Genomic DNA, 23,644 nt, shown 5'->3' with positions numbered 1-23,644 from the left:
TGTTTTTTTAACCTTAAACCACATTAAACACATTTCATTACACCAAATACACAAAATAATGTTCTTTTTAGCAACATCATATGACCCCTTTAATGTTTGGCCGTTGATTTATAGTGGGAACTGCGACTTGCTCAGTGCGTGGGAGTTTGAGAAAGAAAGACACAGATAACATCATACAGGGCTTTTCTACTGAGCTCAGCTGCAGAGGAAAACACTGTAAAGCTCTTGGCAGTGGCACAATTAAAAACAATCTCCTGCAGTCAAGCAATGGAAAAGATCTCTGCAAACAAAGAAAATCAAAGCTGACTGGATCTAAAACACCATTTGACACTGATATCTTACAGCATAATTATCACATGGCTTATTGTAGCAGGAGTGATTCTAATTAATAACAAATGTGTTCAATAATATAAACTAGACTTTTACATCGCCTTTTTTTAATTTGTGCTAGAGTTTTGTGGCTGGATGCCAGCGTGTTGCTTTGCATATGAATTGCTAATGTGTCCTGGGTGGTTATTGGGATGTTGCTTACTGGTTGAAATTTAAAAAAAAAATCTCTATAATATTCTGGTCTTTAGCAAGTTCCTCATTCAGTGTAAGTCTAAGGCAAGGTTTTGCAGACCCCTAAATATAATCATCTCCTTTCGAGAGACACCCTTCCTAAAATCTAAAGGCAATTATACATTTTCTTGTATAAAGCCCCTTCTATACAGTGTAAGACAATATACAAATTCCGTCATACTTTAGTTTGGGGACCAATTCTTATGGGGTTGGATGAAGTCATGCAATGTGAAACCCCCTGTCGCCGATCCATCGTGCAATGTGAACACAGCAGCAACTGAATGCTACCCCAGATAGTCACGCAGTGTGAAAACAACAGCGATCCGACGAGTTTGAAAATCATGCAGTGTGAACTCGGCATAAGGGATCTAAAATATGGTCAGGCAGAGTAAGGCATTAATATGTGCTTTATAAGTACTAATAAACAGCCAATATGCAAGTCATATGCATGCTAATAAGCAAATAGTCAATAGTGAGAATTGGTCCCTAAACTAAAGTGTTACCACTAATTCACACAAGTGTGATATTACAACATGTTGTTTGCAAAATAAAATGACTGCCTTGAGTGTATACTGTAACTGTATTGGACCCAAACTTTATTACCCGCTATTTATTTATTTGAATATATTTTACAAACTCCAAGGAGCAAGATAAGAGTGGCAATGGTGGCAAATTGCATTGAAAGCTATAACATATTTATAAATATAAATAATTCTTTAATGTGATTTTTTTTTCTCTCCTTACTGTTAAATTATTTGGTCTTTATTTCTTACTCTCCTGGGAAGAAAATGAAATAATAATAATATAAATTTGGCAAATTTGTCATTTTTTTGTGTTAACATTTAAGAAATATATAAACGTTAATTAATCTGACATGCCTGAAAACTCATTTTTTGTATGTATAAATCAATCAATCAATCAATCAATCAATCAATAATATTTCTCAAAGCAGCCACTTGTGGATTGCAAGCCACTTGTCACCCATTGTATTGTCTGCCAGAGAGAGAGAAAAAAAAAACAATCAAAATAAGATTACATATTTTATTTGTTTATCTGCATGTCAAGTGACCATTAATCGGCATTAAAGATACTTAGTGCTTGTAATACCTAACCCTAAGTACAAAACATGTTATATAGTGGTACTTCCTGTTACTTTGAAGTGAGTTCATTGTTATGCACATCACATTAATGTTGCAGTTTTCGGAAATTGAATAGTGAAGCAGGAACTTGTCTCACAGTGCTGTTTAGTCTAATCCACTCAGTGTTGTGGCTGTGCGTGAGTCAGTCATGGTCATTTGGTTCTCTGTGCTGATGGAGTCAGTCTATAAGCACTGAATAAGACACCATTAGGGTCCTCAATAATGCACCAGTCACTCAGGCCAACAGGTTGAAGGTGGAGTGAATTCTCCCCCGTGACGCGTCCTACCGTGTGAACCTCGGGGCTGCCAGGTCTTCCTGCATTAGGGATGTGTGAGTGTCCAGCTCAGGACAAGTCCGGCATTGATAGTAGGCGTTCTGAGCTTCTTACTCAACACAAAAAGGATGGACACCAGATTACGGAGGGTTCGTTTCATTTGTAATCCATCCTGAGTGGAAGAGAATGGCTGGAAGTTTTTAAAACGAGAGACTACGGAGGAAGTCAATCCTAGAGCAATGGAGCAGCCAGGAGTTTGTCTGCCAGTGTAGTCTGTTACAGTGTTATGACAGCTGGCAAACTGACTGTGACTTGAGGATTCTCATAGTTGGAGTATAATTGCACACAGCTTCTTTATCCTACAAAGCCTACTGTATCATATTTGATACGCAAATTTGGCCTCTCTTTGTCAACCTGATCAAAACTGTGAGTTTTTTTAATGAAGTAAACATGAGAATAACTTTATAATGTTATTAATATTTCAAGATGAACAATTGATGAGAAACATTTATTTGTACATCTCTCATTTATCAATTCATTGCATTATATGATTAAAAAGACAGAAAAACAATAAAAACTACAAAGCTTTGATCGTAAAACTAAGCATTTAAATATCACCTTACTGTACATATTATTGTCCGATACAGTGGCAACTGAAATTTATATGCATTTTATGTAAGTAGTCAGTTATACTTACATAAAAATCTCATTGATTTATATTATAAATTCAACTTTTTGAACATATAAATATCAGCATTTACACCAATTTGCATATTTTTGCTCTGTTTGGGCGTCTGAATAAAATAAATGTATTTTTTCATCCTCGTGTATGAGCTCCACATGTATTATACTATATGAACCATAAAAGCCTGATCTGTCATCTATCAAATATGCTACAAACCATAAAACACATACACAAACTAGTGGGGCTAAAGGAAGAGTGAACATAATGAATATTCTGTCAAAACCTACTCTCGTGTCATTTCAAACCCATACGACTTCCGCAGAAAACAAAAGTAGATGTTTAGCAGAATGACCAAGCTGCTCTTTTCCATTAAATGAAACATTTTTGCAACTACAGGTTGTCAGGCTCCAAATGTGCTATATTTGAAGTCCTCTGAAGCCATACAATTGCTTTGTGTGAGGGCCAGACTGAAATTTAAGTAATTATTCCTTGAAACCCTTCCCATCCACTGTAGTTCTCAGATATGTTCCTTTAATAAATCGTCATATTTTTTGGACTATAGAGCCAAAATATCACCCCTGCAAACTTGAACTAACATTGTAACTCCTATTAATTTCAAAACACAATGGGTTTAGTAACATCTTGGATGAAAGGAAAGTGTCCTCAGGTTTAGTGTAGTAAGACCATACTAGCTCAGGCTTAATGGACTGCTTTGTACTGATGCTCTGACCTGCTTGTGTGGATTTCCGTCTGGCTTTTTTAATATCCTCCTCTGTTTTGTTGCTCAATTTGATCTCAAGCTGCTGTGTTTTCACCTCAAGATCCTTCTGTCTGTCTGCTAGAGCCTTCCGTGCCTGCAAAACACAACAAAAACAAGCAATGTAAAGACTGATCTTTAGATTAAATAGGGTACAAAATATCCATAACAATTTTTTAGGTGCCTAACCTTCAGAAAACAATGTTGACCATCAACTTCAAAAGGTCAAACCAAAACTTGAGAGATTTTCATTTCATTTTCTATATGATTTGCATTTTTTTCAAACCCTAAATTGAGACAGTTTAAAACCCAGATTTGTGTGAATTTGTAATTTTCTATTTTCTACCAAGTAAAAGCTGGAGCAACTACTGTTGTTAATAGATGTTCCCACTATGCTGTATACAATCACATAAAGCAATGAATCATATGAGCTTCACTGTCTGCAATCCCATTGATAATGCTGCATTGCCAGGCAGTTAAACTGTGCTCAACTTCGATGCATTGCAGTGTTTCCCCTGCCATTATTTTAGGGGGGCGGCCCCCTTGAAGGTCAAGTTCATTTTATTTAAATATATTTTCTCTATAGCGCCAGATCACAACAGAAGTCATTTAAAGTTACCTTTCTGATAGAACGGGTCTATACCTTGTTCTTTTATTAAACTAACTAAATAGCCTTATGTTATTTATCTTATTTACACGAGGGCATGTCATTTCGGTCTCTACGTTATGGCTCTCTGTATCACGCACAGCGGAGTTCCGCCCCGACCCGCGCGCACACACACACAAGTGAGCACACTCCCACTCCCACTAGTATTTGTAAATATTAAGTCACAAAACGACTATTTAAATATGAATTCTGCGTGTCTCTGTGTTAATGAATGGCGCAGACGCGCGGTTTTGTTTACTAACAGTTACTTGTACTGAAGCGCGCGTGAAGCTTGCGGTGGTCTGCCGTCTCACTAAATAAATACATTTATACATAAATACATGAGTTTAACTTGAAGGCATTGCGGCAGAAATATATTACTGTTGTTCAGTAGAATGTACGTAATAGGCTGCTACTACTACTACTAAAATTATTAAAACCTTATTTTTAAGGAATAATCATACAATATTTCTTCAATGTTTTAATTGTAATATTAAATTACCTTTATTTTCCAAAAAAAAAAATTTGTTTAATTTTTATTACTTAAAAGATAGATTAAATGAATGTTTTATGCCTTTAAAAAAAATGTAAATACACAACACAGAATTTCTGAGCAAAAAATCATAAGGCTATTGTAAGAATAAATTAAACTTGTTTTTATGCTTTCAAATAATTAGACATGCTAAAACAGAATTTGGTAACAATAAAACATATGGTTGGAAAAAATAAAACATTTCCTAGGGCCCTAAACATGTAATTTTTGTTAAATTTTTTATAAATTGATGTTAAATTGTTTTTGTTGCATGATTTTAATTAATTAGACATGCATTTTGATTAATACAATTTTATTTAACCATTAAAAAGGAGTCCAGAAAAAAAAAAACAAGCCGTAAACCTAGGGGAAACACTGCATTGCCTATGGTCACTGTTGCTAATGTTGCCGGAAATGGTCACTTCTCATTGGAAATGAATGATAGATATGTGGCCTGGGGTCCATGAACACAAGTGAATCACTCAAGGCATCATTCTGATGTGTTCTCATTTCTCATCCAGCCATCTGCCATGCAAAAGTTCAAACAGACATGTCAACACAATGTCTTCTGGGAAACATTTTAGAGCCCTTTATACCAAAGAAAGAAAGTTTAATTGAATATGCTTGACAAAATCAGTATGCACTCAAAGTTCCCTTGTGAAAAAGAAGTAAACTTTAGCATAATTTCAAAAAGTGCACTTATTACGGAAATAATGTACTTTTAACAGAATATACTGAAGTGCAAACTGAATGTAATGTTTTCTGACACGTAATTATTGCAATTAAAAGAAAATGTATTATAGTTTACATTTATAGTAAATGCAATTAGTTGAACGTAAGAGTGTTTTTGACCCACCTTGTTAGGACTTACATTATCTTTATATAAAATTTCACAATTACTTCTCTGTGAAATATGGTTAAAATCTACTGATGAAAATACTGACAAGCATTTAAATTTTATAGTAAATTTAAATTTGCTTTAATGTCATTTCTATTGAAAAGTGTTTCATCAATTTAAATATATTTGTAAAAGATTTCAAAGATTTCAAAAAGTTTCAAAAGAAGTTGCAATTAGTATATTTAAAATATATTAACTTTAAATGTAATATCAAATAACACAATACAGTTAAATTTATAACCAAGTGCTTTAGCCAATGTATCAGAATACGTGTACTTCTTTAAAGCATGATAAAAATGTATTATAACATAATGATTTAAAATGCATTTTAAATTAAAACTTTTAATTTGACATTATTACAAAGTGCACTTTTTAAAAGTGTACTTAAGTGTGTTAAGAAACAGTCATGATAGCGTGCTCTCTTTATGTACAGAACACTTAAGTAGGGCTGAAACGATTCCTTGAGTAACTCGAATACAAAAAATCATCGAGGCAAATTATGTGCTTCGGGGAATCATTTAGTCCATTTACTAGGGATGCACTGAATTTTCGGCCGCCGAAAATATATGCCGCGCCGCGCCGCCCAGCAGTGTTCAGGTTTCACTCTCCTCCAGCCGTCATCACTGCGCCGTGTGAAGTTCCGTTCAATATTCCGCTCTGTCGATGTGCATTCTGCTCATTTACCGCTCATGCTCACCGGAAAAGCTATGTCCGCTCAAATAGCGCGGACAAGAAATTTTTATGTAGTATACTTGTTCCTGTTTGCAGTACTGGGCAATGCTGGTAAAATCTCGTTCACTGATCTGCTCCCCGCTGTGCTCAGCTCACATGCGCTGATAATAATAGCTTTGCCAGGGTTTTTATATTTTTATACATGTTTACTTGATATTTCTTTAAACAAAATCATAATTTCTATTCATTACCCACTGATTTACGTGATTTGATGAGCATTAACTCATATTACGTGATCATATCTCTATGAATGAATGAATGGCAGAAACACGCGTTCCCTCTCAAGCTTTCACGAGACATCACGGAGACATTTCTCCGTTATGGGAACTCCTTCCCTTCCAACCTTTCCTGAAGTCCTATTGGCTCACGCCAGTCCAAATGACTGGCCAATTGTCGCGAAGTATGCAAATCGCATGCAAATACTGACGCGCTCGAGAGGCAGTATAAAAGGTCAGAATCTTCTCCTTCACTTTGCTGAATAACCTAAGAATATGGCTTATAAACTATTACAGCTCACTTAAGGTTCGCTCATCAGAGGGCGGTGCCTGGATTGCCGCTCCTCTGCAGCGTTCAGGTGAGTATGACATTTTTCTTCAGATGCCAGATGAGTCCGTCTGCCCTCTATCAGTGGTGGACCATAAGGACTCTGGTGATGAGTTCATGCCGACAAAATGTCCGCATTCCTCTCACCCATCGAACCTGCAGAACACCAGCCCGGCTTCTCACGTCCCCCTTCCATGGCGGAGCGGACAGCCGAGTGCAGATACTGGAGCGAAGGGTTCTCATGTCGCCGCAGATGCCGCACGACCCACTGTCTAAAAAGTGTGCAGCTCCCCGCCTGGGAGCGGCGACTGGCTCCTCACTCGTTCACACGATACCAGCCCCTCATCAGCGGCTGCCGTGTTTGGAAGACACTGCTCTCTCATTCACATGATACCAGCTCCACATCAGCGGCTGCCGTGTGTAGAGGACTCCGCTCTCTCACTCATTCAGGGCAATATGGAGCCTCCGCTTCAGTGCGGCGACAAGCGCTTCAGTCGCTTACCCACTCACCAGCAATAAAGCAGCAAGGGGTCACCTGATGCGACTGTGCGGAAAAGCGCACGAAGGCGAGGAGTCACCTGATGCCCAGGCGTGCGTCTTATCAGCCTTCCAGATTTCGCTGGACTATTACGTCAGTTGTTTACGCCCCTACGAAGTGGTGTTCAACTAGGTCGTATAGCCATTCACAGTCTTCGGGAGCGCTCGGCGGCCATTTTGTCTTCCCTGCACCATTTCAGACTGGGCAGCTCTGATCACTTGAAGTAATGTCAGAGGCTGCTGGGACTCATGGCAGCGTCATAAGTATGTCATCTGGGTTTACTACACATGCGCCCGTTGCAGTTATAGCTGAAATCTCGAGCTTACTTTATATTATTTAATAAAATAAATAATTATTACAAAGCATTTTCGGTTTCGGTTTTCGACCAAGCACATCCAGAATTCTCGGTTTCAGCCCAGAATTTTCATTTCGGTGCATCCCTACCATTTACTGTAACTACATACAGAGCACTGTGTTTGCAACCACATGCTCCTTTAAAGGAGTAGTTCACTTTCAGAATGAAAATGCTGTCATCATTTACTCACCCTCCACTTGTTCCAAAACTGTATGAGTTGAACACAAAAAAAGACATTTTGAAAAATGTTAGCATCCGAACAGTTGATGGGCACCATTGACTTCCATAGTATTTATTTTTTCCTACTATGGAAGTCAATAGTGCCCATCAACTGTTTGGATATTAACATTTTTCAAAATATCTTCTTTTGTGTTCAACAGAAGAAAGAAACTCGTTTGGAACAAGTAGAGGGTGAGTAAATTATGACAGCATTTTCATTCTGGAAGTGAACTACTCCTTTAAAGGATTACACACACACCAGTATGCAGAGAGACATTTAAGAGGGTCACGCATACCATAGCGGACCCTAGCGGACTCGGAAAGTATAACACAGGCTTAAAGGCTTATGTCATGCCTGAGCTGTAGTTAGGCTGAAACTTGAACGTTAAGTTGCACAATGTTTAGGTTTTGTTATTATTTTTTTATTACTATTATTCTGATTTATGTCTTAGTTTTTGGTTGTACTGTTTACCTTTTTTAAAGTAATTTGAAATTGATTTTTATATCCTTATATATTTGTATTTGCATTTTGAATGTAATATGGCAATTAAATGCACTAAATGGGTTTAGTTTTCACAGTTATTAATACATGCAATTTCAGCAATAAAAATGTTCATTTTTCTAAAAAGGAAACAATTACTTGTTTCAAATTACTTGTTCATTTTAAGAGACCCGTCTTATTTTCTCTTGTATATTTAGTATTGCTCTTTAATAAAGAAAAAGTTCTTCTTATCCGATTAATCGATGGAATTTTCTGTAGAATACTCGATTACTAAAATATTCGATAGCTTCAGCTCTACACTTAAGTGGCCTTTTATTTAATTAATATTATATGCAAGTAAAAATTTTTTTTATATAGTTCTAAGATTTAAGTACAATGAAGCACACTTATTTTTCACAAGAGTTTAAACAAAACATTCACTAAGTTTGTACCTTCTCCACAGCAGCATAACGGCTGACCAGCTGCTTCCTCAGGTCAGCGATGTGGTGGTCGTATTTCTTCATGTCTTTTTTAAAGTTGTCTCCTCTGAAGGTCAGTAAAGGCTTCTCGACTTCACTCTGGAGCTGGAGACAAAATCTTCTGCATCAGTTACACAGCTCCATGGCATATCTGGGCATGAACACTGAACAACATCTGAAATGAACTTGTGAGGTGTGTGGGTTCTCTGAGACGACTCTTACTGCTTTTCAGTGCATACATATTTGGATCGAGTTTTTGCTTTAGTAATGGTGATGATGTTCTTTAAAAGAAAGGTTTTTTTGTTTTGCTGTCTCCGTTAATCATACGTGATCTGAGGGAATAAAACTGCAGAATCACCTCCATCTTTCTGCAATTAATCACCCACACTGGCGCTAAATGGAGCACGCTAGTGTGAACACGGGAAAGCACAGCGGTGGAAATAGACAAATCACAGCAGACTGAAGAAAGCTGTGTAGCTCATTACATACAGGCAGCTAATAACATCTCTGAGGGGAAGCTATTCAGTACAGCACAGAAAATAAATAAAGGCCAGATACTTCATCTTCCCTGACAATGCATGAGCTTGAACCGCCAGTTTCTCAGCTGGATCTTATATCACCTCTATTGAGAAATATCATTACAGAAAACTGAGAACTGCCCACCTTTGAGGAGAACTTGAGATGGACCTCAGCTTCATCAGCTAGACTCTTCTTAAGTTGGGCCCAAGCTTCTCCAAGAGTCCTAAATCAAACCAGAACCCAGGAAGGATGGTTAAAGCTAAAAAATAATGTACTTCTTTAAAGTATAACAAAAGATTAAAAATTATAATGTACGTTAAAATAAAATGTTTAATTTGACATTATTACACAGTGTACTTTTTAAAAGTGCATGTTAAAAAAAACAGTCATGAAAGTGTCTCTGTTTAAGTGCACTAATGTGGCCTTTTATTTCATTAATAACATATTATCTACAAGTACATGTTTTTAAATATATACTTTTAAGATTTGCAGTACACCAAAAGTGCATATTCAATACAATTAAGCATGTATAAGGCCTTTTTAATTATGTGTTCATTTATTTTTAAACCCCCAGTCAACATTTTAGTACATTTACATCTTCTCAACTTGATCTTTATATAGCTCAATGCTCAAAAATCTTTTAATTCCAATTTTTAGTTAGACTTAAAAAATAGTGAAGGAAAAGCAGCTAACAGGCGTCCAGTATACAAACTCCTTTAATACTGCTTTAAAAAATCATCTTTGTAACATACCCTTCCTCTTGTGCTGCCATCGGGAACATGGAGAGTTTGGAAAGGTTCTTGGCATATTCCTCTTCGATTTTTATCCTGAAACATCAGGCATTCATCAAGAAAAGAAAGAGATAAAAAAAAAATTGTGTGGCATCATCTCATATAGTACTACTGGCAGAACTACATGTACACCATGCCAATAAACTTACAAGTAAGACATGATTGTTTTTCTTTTTTGGTAATACCCTGTGTTTTTTAATATAGCTGTCTTTCAGCATCTATTACTGTATGTTGGTGCTTTCCAGTGGTGGACGAAGTATACAAATCAGTACTCAAGTACTGTACTGTAAAAGTACAGATCCGTAAAATAAAATATTACTCCAAAGTAAAAGTACTCAGTTTTAAATTTTACTCGAGTGAAAGTACAAAAGTACTTGATTTTTTATGTACTTAAGTAAAAAGTACAGATAGATTAATGTTTATTTTGCGGTTTTAAATAGGCTATACTTTTATAATTTAATTTTATATTAGCATATAATACAAAAGTACTTGATTTTTTATGTACTTAAGTAAAAAGTACCGATAGATGAATGTTTATTTTGCAGTTTTATATAGGCTTTTATAATTTAATTTTATATTAGCATATATTTTTATATAATCCTACTGCTCAAAATACCTGGGATTTCCCCAAAATAACCAATAAGGAAATAATGAATATAATAAGGAAAATATAATAAGATTTTTATAATGATTTTTTTTCTTTTCAAACCTTGTCTGTGTAAAAACACCCCTGGCCAAATGCCCCCAGAGGGCATCACTTCCCACTTTGATAATTACTGTAGTTACCATGTTCTGAACATCACATCCTTTCTTTTTCCCTTAGATGTAATCTATCTAGGTGGTTGAATAAAAATATTTTGACTTTTTTTATTTTTATTATTACTTCAATTTAGCACCAGCAAGCTCGTTAGCTAGACAGTTAGCATCAGCTAACATTATTGACTTATTTTCAGCATGGTTATGAATAAACATTTATAATAGTCTACTCGGCTAGTTGATCCAGATGCATAGTAACACTTAGGCTATGTGCGCTGACAAACAATATAAAAACTGACGTCACATAGGGCTAAATGCATAGCATTTTAGTAAAACTGCTAACGTTACAGCAGCGGGGAAGATGATTGTGCATGAGTTATTTTATTTAATCTGTGTTATTTTAAATTTTTTTTACCTAAAACATAGAGACTCTGATGTTAAACCTAAATATGATTTTCAGTTACAATAATTAATCCTAAAATTTGACATTAGTAACTTACTTTTAACAGCATCAGACGCGCGCGCGCTCACAAGATCTCCCGGTTCTTACTTGTGAATTCAGCTCACTGGAGACTCGCAATAAACGGATCATTTGAGTCAGTGAGTTGTCGACCAGAGAAACAGCTGCAATCGGATCATTCCAATTCGTGAATGAATCGTTTGGTGCGATTTGCGAACCGATTTAACGGGTTCATTGAAAAGAATCAGTTCGTTCTTGAATCAGACACCGCTTCTGCGTGTCGGAGCACGTGATAAGTTCTCTTTAATTGAAAAATATGCATTTTCATATACTGAAGTAGGCCTACTGTATAGCCTATTACACACACGCATATCAGAAGACAGAAAGAGCTTTATTGTCAAGCATGTTTGCACATACAAGGAATTTGTTTTAGTGTCACAAGCTTCCAGTACACAGAGACAACAACAACACACAGATAATAAAAATAAGATGTGAATAAATACACATATGTATAAATATAAAGCACACACACACACACAATCGGCGAACAGAATCACAAGGGCGAGACTAGAGGGATAAATCCAGGAAAACAGGCAAAGTTCAGAAACCAAGAAAACAGATGAGGCAGACTAAGCTAAGGCGACTAAACAGGCTCCATAGTGTAGCTATCAAAACGATAAACGCTAAACAATACTCGGCAGTTAGAAAGGAGTGAGAATGAGTGTTAAATAGTGAGTGAGTGATATGAAACAGCTGTGTGCAATCAGTGCTGTGTGCAATCAGTGCTGTGTGCAATCAGTGCTGTGTGCAGCAAGGATGTGTTAAATGGATAAAAAGTGATATTGTTAGAAAAGATTTCTATTTTGAATAAATTCTGTTCTTTTTAACTTTTTATGTTATTTATGGAACACAGGTTCCAAAAAAATATTAAGCAGCACAACAGTTTCAACACTGACAATAAATCAGAATAAGAATTATTTATAAAAGGATCATGTGACACTGATCAATTTTCAATGATGCTGAAAATTCAGTGCTGTGTCACAGAAATAAATTATATTTTAAAGTATAATAAGATAGGAAACCAATATTAGAAATTGCAATAGTTTTTTTCTGTATTTTTGATCAAATAAATACAGCATTGATGAGCATAAGAGACTCCATTTAAAAACATTACAAATCTAAAAGATATACCTGTGTGTGTGTGTGTGTGTGTGTGTGTATATATATGTATATATATATATATAATAGGCCTGTGTGTGTATCCCTTATTCTGTCCCTTATTTTTCTATGAAAAACCACGATTGTCCCTTATTTTCCTTTTCTGAAGTTGGAAACCGCTCCAACCGCTCCAGAGTTAGTTTTCAATCGAGCTGAGACCACCTCGTTCAGGCGATCTCGGACGATTGTTTTGGCGCGGATCCGGGCGCGATTGCCGTGTTCACATATGCCCAAACGAACCGAGCTAAGGGGGGAAACACGCCAGGTTCCGAAACAACGAGCCAGGTGTGAAAGCACCCTTATATTAGCATCTGATACCATCACTGAACATTTTGTAATGTTTATCTGTTCCTGTGATTCTTATCCATTCCTATCCTTTCAGATGGAAGCCGAAACATTGGTTTGATCAATCCCTGTGAGTTTAGTTTGATTCTGACACTGAGTCTGACAAAATCCTTCACAAATGCTTGCCCTAATATGTAAAAAAAAAAAAAAATTTTGATACAAATAAAGTTAAAAATCAAAAGTATTTGATACAAGATACAAGTTTACATGAGCAGCAAAATTGCATAACATATTTAGGCTTGTTTTTAGAACATTTCTAATTATTTTTTTTCCTAATCCATTGACAAATAATTGTTTTTCTTATTGCATACGTCTCTTCTTGTTTCTGGCGTAAATAAAAGTGAAAATAAATCTTGGGGTAAGAAAAAGTAAACTTGCAGGCATTTATTCACATGTAAACATTGATCAAGCTAGGAAGTTGTAATTACAATGTCAGGGGCATTCCAATCACTTCAGTCAGTGTAAGATGACAATGTACCATTTCTACAAAAAATTCAGCAAGATTTTTGTAACACTATTCTACAAAATGACAAAACAAAGAATGTGCATCTGTGGTGTTTTTGCTTTTGTAATGAATTTATGAAGGTTCTGTAACCAGAATCATTACACTGTATATGCTATCATTGTTGTAGAATACTATGATATTTTGTACATGGAACTTATATAGTTTTATTGAAAATGGAAACAACAATCCATTAATTTCAACAAATTTACCATTAATACAGATGCTGCATCTATGCATTCAACATGTTTTCTCAATGACACACCCTTAGCACAGAAAAATTCCCACTCGTTAAGTTACGTTTTCCACTTGTAATTACAACTTTGTGGTGACGTTCATGTGCATTCAATTTGTAACTACAATCTTTCTGACATGATTTGAATGCACCAATAAAGCACATAAGCTCAAACGTGCATGTGTGACGTGAAAACTACCTCATTGATTCTTATGCATGACACAAGCACATTTGAACTTACATTTACCATATTTGATGTGCTCTATGTATGTGCGTTGATAAATTTTTGTATGTGGATAAAAGCTTAAATTAAATCTGTTCATCATATCAAGCGATAGTATTTCTCCAGAAGACTTGGATTTGACCACTCAATTCATATGGAATATTTTTAAGATCTCTTTATGAACTTTTTGAAGCTTGAAAATGTTGATTGCATAGACTTTCAATAGATGGACAAAAGATTAGAGAATATTAAAAATATAATCATTTGCGTTTCGAAGATGAATGAAAGACTTTGGAACAACATGATGACAGAATTTTCATTTTGGGGCGAACTATTCATTTAAGAGCCTAAACGGATAATAATAATAATAATAATAATAATAATAATAATCAGTTTTCTTAATGTTGTTAGTGTAAGAAGAAAAGGTGTGTTCATATCACTTTACAAATTTTTTTATATTTGTGAGTTTATGTTTTAAGAATATTTAGATATTTTAACTGGAAAAAAACTGATGAAGAATAAAATTGTTTTCAGTGTGAAAAATAAAACATAACACTCAAAAAGGCAACAGAGAGTGAGGTGTTATGTAAGAATCATGTCATTATGAGAGAGAGACTTGCCCACCTTTCTCTGATGAACTCTGCCATCTCTTTCTGCATCTGCTTCCCCTTCAGTTGTTTCTGCAGCAGCACCTCGAACCCTGACACCGTGGCCCCCTGAGGGTCCCTCTTATCAGCCTGCAGAGGACAGAGAGATGTTACACACACGCGGCGTCATGCATGCTACCACTTCATCAGCACCAGACTGTCAACAACACGTTAGCACGATCAGATGTGTGTGAGAGCGGCCACATGTGTGCATGAGTCACAGCGTGGGTTTGCATGAATCAGAGCGTGTGGGAGGAGGTGTACATCCTTGCGGGTGTAACTGTGAGTGTGCGTTTCAGTGAAGGGTGTGTATAGGTTGTTGAGGGAATGACTAATGTAATGTGAGGGCTCCTGATGCAGTGTATGTATGCAGCATGTTAATGAAATATGCTTTTCCGTGTGTGTGTGTGTGTGGAGGTTTAAGAGTCTGCTGTTGTGACGGCCACTGACGTGCCATCCCACACATGACAGAAGTGTCATAACCTTTTCACGCTTGGCTTGAGAAACAGCCAGGAAGAATCTTCCCAACAAAATACTCCTGTTTATCATTTGCTTGTGTGCATGCATCATAAAAGTGAAAATTTGCTGATAATATACTCACCCTCAGGCCATCAAAGATTAAGATGAGTTTGTTTCTTCATCAGAACAGATTTGGAGAAGTTTAGCATTCCATCACTTGCTCACCAATGGATCCTCTGCAGTGAATGGGTGCCGTCAGAATGAGAGTCCAAACAGCTGATAAAAACATCACAATAATCCACTAGTAATCCACACAACAGTCCATCAATGAAGTGAAAAGCTGCATGCTTATAAGAAACAAATCCATCATTAAGACATCAGTTTTAACTTCCATAACGCTTCCTCCAGTGCAAAAGTCCATCCCCTGTTGACCTCTCACATCAAAATCACCAACATATTTGTTTAGAACTGTTTGTTTTCACTTGTAAATGGTGCTTGATCTGTGCATATTTTTCTCCTGATTCAGACAGGATGACTTTTTCACTGGAGAAGGCAAAATTATGGATAGAGGACTCCAGAAGCAAGAAACAATGGATTGAAGTTAAAAACGTCTTAATGATGGATCACAAGGCATTAATTGATGGACTGGAGTGGTGTGGATTGCTTGTGGATTATTGTGATGTTTTTATCAGCTGTTTGGACTCTCATTCTGACGGCACCCGTTCACTGCAGGGGATCCACTGGTGAGCAAGTGATGTGATGCTAAATTTCTCTACATCTGCTCCTAAGAAGAAGCAAAGTACATCTTGGATTGCCTGAGGGTGAGCACATTTTCAGCAAATTTTCACTTTTGGGTGAATTATTTCACTAAAATTAAAATTAATTTTAGTTAAAGTAATAACAAATAAAAACTATGAAAAACATTTTTGTTACTTGAAAGAAAGGTTAACTGAAACAAAATGAAATATAAAAAAACTTAGACTTACTTTATTTTAGCTGGTTTCCAAGATAACCTTTCTCATTTTTATTTAGTTTAATTTGATGTACTGAAAACTAAAACTAAAACTGAAATAAAAATTAAAAACTGTAGACATATAAAAAAAATCATCATAATACTGACAAAAACACAACAAAACTAATAAAACATTCATTAAATTTAAAATGAATAATATCAAAATAATAACTAGTTCAAAATATTCATAAAAAAACAATAATAGTATTTCAATGATACTAAACTAACACTGATTCTGCTAGTGAATGCACACTGACTGCCTCAGATTAACTGTAAATGTCCTTCTGGATCTCATTTTCACATTCTTTGTCTCATCCTAACGTCTTTGTCTCATCTGTCTGTGCATGGGGCTCAAATTACATTTTTCTTAAACCTGTCAGTGGTGATGATTTGAGGAAATATACCGGTCATAAATCTTAAATAGTCATATGTTGCTGAGCAGTTGTTCTGGTGGTTGTTTATTAGCCCAGGCTATTAGGCTCAGGTCCCTCCATCATTGCAAGTTTGTGGGATTGTTTTTCATGTTTTATCGTCCGGCACTTGAAAAGTCTGATGACTTTGAAAAACACAAGTACATCTCTCCTCAAAATCTCTAATGTATCTCATTCAGTAAGTATAAGCACCAACAGAGTGATGCTAGTTATCTTACACAATTTCTAGTCTCAATTAAATTTTTCTTGTGTGAGGATGTTTTGATATTAAAAAGAGCACATTTCTCCTTGACATCTCAATCTTATGAGTATAAACAATATAGTGATGCTAGTTTTGATCATATTAACAGCTTAAAACAGCATCATGTTAGTCACAATGTAAAAAAAAACTTAATTAATAATCTACAAGAAATAAAATCAAATTAAACAAAATAAATAAATCTAAATTGTGCTAGGTTTATCCTTAAAATAATAAAATAAAATAAAAAACAGGGTAAGAAAAAACAGAATATATTACTCAAATAAATTCATCTTGTTTAGCCTATATGTAACAAAACAAAAAAATATGAAAAATATACAAAATCTGATTAAGTAAATGATTCATAGCCTTGCTGTGAAATGCCATCTGTCATAACCATGTCAAAACAAAAACAAAGAAATATGTCTGCATACTGAAATAAAAAAAGAAAACATTTCAGTCTTCCTCGGGTTGAAACGTAAATAAAACATTTTGGGAGCTTTAATTTCAACGTGTGGGCAAATGATTTTGGTTTCTTTAGTAGACGTCTGTATCTCTTTACCTCACATCACTTCTGTCTGTCAGTCATCAGATGAGATTGTCGTTTTTACATTGCTATTTAAACCATGCATGTTGCTGTTTCCAAGCCAATTGTCCAGTTTTATTCACTATCCTAAGTTTGTCAAAGTTTTTCACAATGAGCTGTTTTCTACGGTGGCCGAGAAGTGCAAAGCAAATCACAATTCTGAAAACAAAATAACAAATTACAAACGCAAATGCAAGTCTAAAAAACAAAATAACAATTCAGAAAACATTATAACAAGGTTTGTCTGATTTGTCATTGTGTTTTCTGACTTGTTATAATGTTTTCTGAATTGTTGTTGTGCTTTCTGAATTGCTATTTTGTTTTTTAGACTTGCATTTGCGTTTGTAATTTGTTATTTTGTTTTCAGAATTGTGATTTGCTTTGCACTTCTCGGCCACCGTAGTTTTCTGTCCTTCTAATGATATTAGATGGGCCCATTTCGATACTACTCCTTATAGTATAGTATCAGTACTCAGCCACTGCGGTCCACCAGGTAGGGTCCTCTTTCTCTCTTTCTGTCTCTCACCCAGAAATAGTCACAGTAGCTCCATTCATTGGGCTTGAGAAGCTGCTGCTCCAGCGCAGACGCGGGCACAGGGAAGGTGACGCAGTTGATCTGAGGTGAGATAAAACAGAGGAAGGTCAGTTCACAGTGTGTGTGCGTGAACGCTGTTTTGTCAGGTTGGTTTTATTTTCAGAGGAGTGAGACAGAGATGGCTTGTGTTAGTCTCAGAGGGGAGACAAATGAAAGGTCACGATGTAAAAGACAAAGACTGGTCATATTGACTGTAACCTATAACAGCCTGAGGATGGACAGGGTGATGGAGGAACAGAGAGAGGGTATGTTTAGAATGGCAAACTATTTTTAAAAGCCTACTATTTAAAAAAAAATAATAGTAAAGATAACATGCACTATGTTTAGTGTGCATAGTATGCAAGTTTTCTCTATACAGGTACATTTAACAGAGCACACTGCAAAAAATATTGTAAATGTACATGTACATGTGAAGAATGAATGCTCATTAATGCAATCTACAGTTTTACACATTTCTTTTAAAACTGTAAGCACATACCCTTGTAAAAAATAAGTACAATTTAGCATACTTATATACTTACTACAGAAATAATATACTTTAAAAGAATACGCTTAAGTGTGAACTAAATGTAATATTTTCAGACACTTAACAGCATGTTAACTGCAATTAAGTAAAAAGTATTACAGTTTAAATGCATATTAAATGAAATTAGCTGAGTGCATTTTAATTTCATAATTGCTTCTGTTGTCTTTGGAATGTGGTTAAAGTGTACTGTCAAATGCGTGAGCATAAGATATTCTCCATTAATGTTAACAAATAAAAAAATAAAAATCACTTAAGGTTCAGGAATCTCTCTGATTGGTGGATCTCTCATTGTGTCATGGCGGGTCGTCATACACACAAATGCCTCATTAGGGTGGCTAGTTAATGGAGTTTCATTCGTTCCCAAAATCAGCCAGTAGTCTTGAAAAATACAAGCATTGAATCAGACTTGTTGCTATGACATTGACCTTAGTTCATTTCCTAAGTCTGTGATTCTGAGATGTTTTCATCATTAAATAAAAAGACTGTACAGATAAAACGTATATGTTTTCATTATCAGTAGCTCATATTAGGCAATCTCATTGAGTTTTATATGGCGGTATGCTTCAAAGTCAGAAAAAAAATGAGCAGGATATTTGGATTATTTCCTCTGTAAATCTCTATCTACCGTTAGAGTAAACATCTATACTTAATGTAGATGGGCTTCATCCAATATACTTGTGCATTTGTTGATTTCATCTCATATGTGTATTATTTGGTTTTATTTGAAAACAGAAGCATGCTGAATGGACTTTGATGTGAATCTTCAATTTCAACAGCTCTGATAAATGATATGCAGCCAATGTTAACTTTATTATAAGAACACACACATATACACACACACACACACACACATTATTTCCCGTTTGCATCCGCAAGGCATCTGTTACACATTTTTCCTGTGTGTTAGGGAGGGTAGGCATCCACCGGCAGAAACATAAATCGGCAAGCTTTTATGGTAAACTAAAACAAACTTTAATGTCATTTCTATTGAAACTGGTATGCCGTGTATTTAAATAGATTTTTAATCACACATTTGTAATGAAGTTGAATTTAAAATATTAAACTTCAATTGTAATATTAAATAACAGTTAAAATTATAATCAAGTACTTTACATGTGCTGTGGTATGTTAGTCAACACATTCATTAATATAATATTATCTGCAAGTACAGTTTTTTAAACATACTTTTAAGAACTGAAGTACACTACAATACAATTAAGCACACTTCTTCTTCACAAAGGTAGGGCTACAATGGGATAAAGGCCCCATTTTGGTCATAAAATGTATAATGATCAGAACAAAATTAAATTTTTTTTATAAATATTGATGAAGCAACATCATTTGTGTAAGATGTAATAATCAAAGACAGTTCTGATTTAAAATCTTTTTCAAATAAAGCAGTCAAGCAAAGGTCCACACTTAAAATAAAAGGCCCCATCATGGCGTAAAAGGATTTTAACCCCTGCAACAAGCGGGTTTTTTACAGCAACAATCCTTTCACTTTTCTGATGTTTGTTGAGAAACTGTTGAACTATCACCTTGAACAAAACTGAATTTCATAGAAGTTTCTGTCTTAAAAGATATGAGAGTTTTAAAGATATTCATTTGCTATAATTTGTAAATCTGACACTGTAAAAATCAATATATGTTCGATCAATTTACTTCAAAATCAATCTTTTGTCATTAAACACTTCTATAATTCGTATTTTTTTGAGAAAATACAATGGAAAGGGCCTTTTACCCAAGGGTTGTACCCTACTGCACAGTATGCAGGTATGTCATAAGCTGTACACTATTCCATTCAAAACACAGCCAGAGATTCGCTCACAACCCCGAAACAAGCAAACATTGTTAAGAGTGAGATTCCCAAACAATCAGACCCAGCACTGCTATTCATTCCTACCTCAAGACTGCAGTTAGTGTGTGCGCTCATAAAGTGTTTGAGTATACACTCTAGGGTCCATGGCGTCTCCAATTAGCCTGTAAGCACTGCAATTATGTAATGCTCACCATCTGTACCGCCTTCCTGCCACTGCCAAACAGGATGTGCTCCCTGCCATAGCCCTTCAGTGCTTCACACACACACTCACACTTATTCATGCTCAAATACACCACTGTAAACAAATTGGTCTTAACCTCTTGTAAGCGAGATATTTTGCAAAATTATGTTAATGATTAAGATAGTTCATTAACTTTGACATCTATTTAACATGCTAATGTCATTCATTTTTCTCAAACTCAGTCGGGGCGGAACAATTTTATTGTATTTTTAAAATAATTTTTATTAATTTAATCAAGTAACTGCTGAACTTTCAAGAAATCCACCTTAAGCATAAAGTACCAGGGTTGTAACCATACAGAAACTGGAGGACCACCACCATAGGGATGCATGTTTTATGCATGTATTAATATGTGGTTGCAGCCTTACTTATTGTTCACACTATAATTACTGTTACAGTAAACATGGAATTAATATAGAAATTATTTCAATACATAAAGTAAATTATGATAGTATCACTCAGCTTGTTTGTGCCTTATAAATGGCATATTGTAATTGAAATGATATGTGTATACAATTTTACATTAATTAATTACATTATTACTACAAACATGCTTTGTGCATTGATCATTCACCTTGTTGTATTTAAAATATGTTAGAGCTGAACATTAAATGTCATTGCAAAAATAGCTAATAGCAGCCTAAGTTTGCCAATATCATTGCACAAATATGCAGATTATTATTTTTTAATTTACAATATTGTTGTGCAAACAAAAAAATATATAAAATGCATTTTTAATACAAAAAAGCATTTTATTTTTTAAAAAATAATAATTTATATATGTATATAAAGTAAATTTATAGTTAATTAGTTAGCAAGTTATATTATAAATTAATTAGCAAGTCTTTAGCAATTATTTAGTAGCGTATTTAGCAATTAATTTGATCAAGTGACAGTAAAAAAAATTTACATTATAAAAAATATAAATTAATATATATATATATATATATATACATACTGTATATGCGTGTGTGTGTGTATTCTAATTTTTGCGTGGTTCAGCAAAGTCTGCAGCGGGAGAGAGGGGCGGGAGACGAGCGGTGAGTAAGTAGGTCAAGTGCAAAATGATGAACACCTGTGTCTGATTGCAGTAATTGGCCTGGAGAGACCAGTTTAAAGGCCGACTGGAGAACGTGGAGGGAGAGAGAGAGACGGAGACTCGTGGGCATCGCTCGGCCAGGGAGAGAAAACCTGAGGAACTGCATTTGTGCCATTGGTAGTGTGTGAACGCGCTGGAAGAGCTACTTTTGTTAGAGTTTTGAGTTATTAAATAAACATCCACGAGTCTCCAAACGCCAACCTTGTTCACTTCCTTCCTTATTATGAACCTTGTTACAAAAATGTATTGAGAACTACCAGGGCAATCCATGATGAATTATGACTGTTCTATCTCATCTCACCAAAGCACCTCTGAATGTTAACTCCTCGACTCCATCAGCATTATTTACATCTACATAATTTGCACAAATGGACAAGACGGCATAATGCAAATTGTACAAACCTGACCACAAAGACACACACAAAAAACACAATTACGATCAAGACATTGGATAGATGACCCTTGCATGTGCACAGTGATAAGACCCTATCCACTCACCCCAGATGCTTCCTAATCTGATGGCGTTTGAGCTGATTTACTCATTCGTGCCTCGTCACTTTGTTCATTTCATGCCTGGAAGATCGCTCTGATTGTCGTGGCCGCCAGATTTTCCCTTACAGTGCCGCCACATCTATCACTCCTGTTGTTTATCCTTCACTCTCATCCTCCACTCACATTCCCTCTCTCCGGGGAAGTCGTGGCCTAATGGTTAGAGAGTCGGACTCGTAACTCATAGGTTGCGGGTTCGAGTCTCGAACCGGCAGGGATTGTAGGTGCGGGGAGTGAATGTACAGTGCTCTCTCCCACCTTCAATACCACAACTGAGGTGCCCTTGAGCAAGGCACCGAACCCCCAACTGCTCCCCGGGCGCCGCAGCATAAATGGCTGCCCACTGCTCCGGGTGTGTGTTCACTGCTGTGTGTGTGCACTTTGGATGGGTTAAATGCAGAGCACAAATTCCAAGTATGGGTCACCATGTCACTTTCACTTTCACTTCACAAAATGAGCCCATTCATCAGATTCAGGCCCATCTTCTCTCCTTATAACTCCTCAGCGAGGTGATCCACCCTTATCAGGAGCTTATTAGACCCTCTGTCCACGCTGAAATACATCTCCCTCCACATCCTTAAAAATCCAGCTCTGCGCTAATGTAAGGCCAGTTCACATTCACCAAAACTGTAACTTGAATCACCATTTGGTACACCGCAGTGGTTTTGCATCAGGGAGGGCTAATACTCTTGATATTGCAGTAAACTGGTTTGGTTGAGGGCCGCAGTTATTTCAAACATGGGCTTTGAGTGAATTCTCACACTAATCAAACATCAACTCTACTTGTGGGGCACCAGAGGGGGCAGACATCTACACAGCGGGTGCATTTGTAACCGGTGTAGTCTGCGTCCATGCAGAGACAGTGCAGAAAGGGAAGAGGAGGTGCAAAGACAGGAAATTAAGACCAACATTGCATTCAGAAATTTAAAGGGGAAGGCGCACACACACAGACAGGCATATCAGGTACACATTTGAAAATTTTTGTGTAATTCCACATATATGAACATAATACTTTCTATACCGGTTACATTCACCCCCCTAGAATTACACAAAATTATGAGAACAGGGGAAAACTCTACACCGGTCACAAGAATTACGTGGTCCACACCAAACAATCAGTGAGGACAATCAGCATTGAAAGCTACCCAACCACAGGATACAAATATGAAAGAAGTTGGCCAAACCTCTACACATGTTGTAGGCATACACAAAGTGCCCATTACACTTTGAATAACTCAGACCTTTTGCTTAAAAAGAACATGAGAGAATACATGAAATAACACTTAGTATCATTAAAGACAATACACAGACCTAAACATGAATAACAGGAGATCCAGACTCCTGTAAGGTCTCAAGTTGAACCATTGACTCAATTAGTCTACATACAGGTCGAATTACCCTACCAAACCTGGTAGTATAGTGATCGTTGGAGTCACTGTGAACCACAGGATCATGTGAATTGTTAGAAACAGGAACAGTAGGTGAAGAGGCACTGGCTACAGTGTCAAAGTCAACAACTGATAAATCATCACGTCCCTCAGAAACAGTTCGAG

General features: G+C 36.0%; 1 protein-coding gene across 3 annotated transcripts in view; it reads right to left on the bottom strand.

Moving 5' to 3' along the window:
• The window catches only part of LOC107725262 (growth arrest-specific protein 7-like), a 60,826-nt gene that overhangs the window by 9,126 nt on the left and 28,056 nt on the right, over window positions 1–23,644 (bottom strand). For all 3 annotated transcript variants that reach the window (XM_016534472.1, XM_016534474.1, XM_016534473.1), the window contains 6 exons: window positions 17,789–17,878; window positions 14,514–14,626; window positions 10,112–10,186; window positions 9,504–9,582; window positions 8,814–8,945; window positions 3,391–3,514 (listed from right to left, as the gene is read on the bottom strand). In XM_016534472.1, coding sequence (XP_016389958.1) covers window positions 3,391–3,514; window positions 8,814–8,945; window positions 9,504–9,582; window positions 10,112–10,186; window positions 14,514–14,626; window positions 17,789–17,878 — 613 coding nt within the window. The remainder of the gene's footprint in view (window positions 1–3,390; window positions 3,515–8,813; window positions 8,946–9,503; window positions 9,583–10,111; window positions 10,187–14,513; window positions 14,627–17,788; window positions 17,879–23,644) is intronic.

This window comes from Sinocyclocheilus rhinocerous, unplaced genomic scaffold, assembly GCF_001515625.1.
Source record: "Sinocyclocheilus rhinocerous isolate Xijiao unplaced genomic scaffold, SAMN03320098_v1.1 scaffold2141, whole genome shotgun sequence".
Taxonomy (NCBI): Eukaryota; Metazoa; Chordata; class Actinopteri; order Cypriniformes; family Cyprinidae; genus Sinocyclocheilus; species Sinocyclocheilus rhinocerous.
The sequence above is the reverse complement of the archived record's forward strand: the minus strand, read 5'-3'. Positions and strand labels throughout refer to the sequence as shown.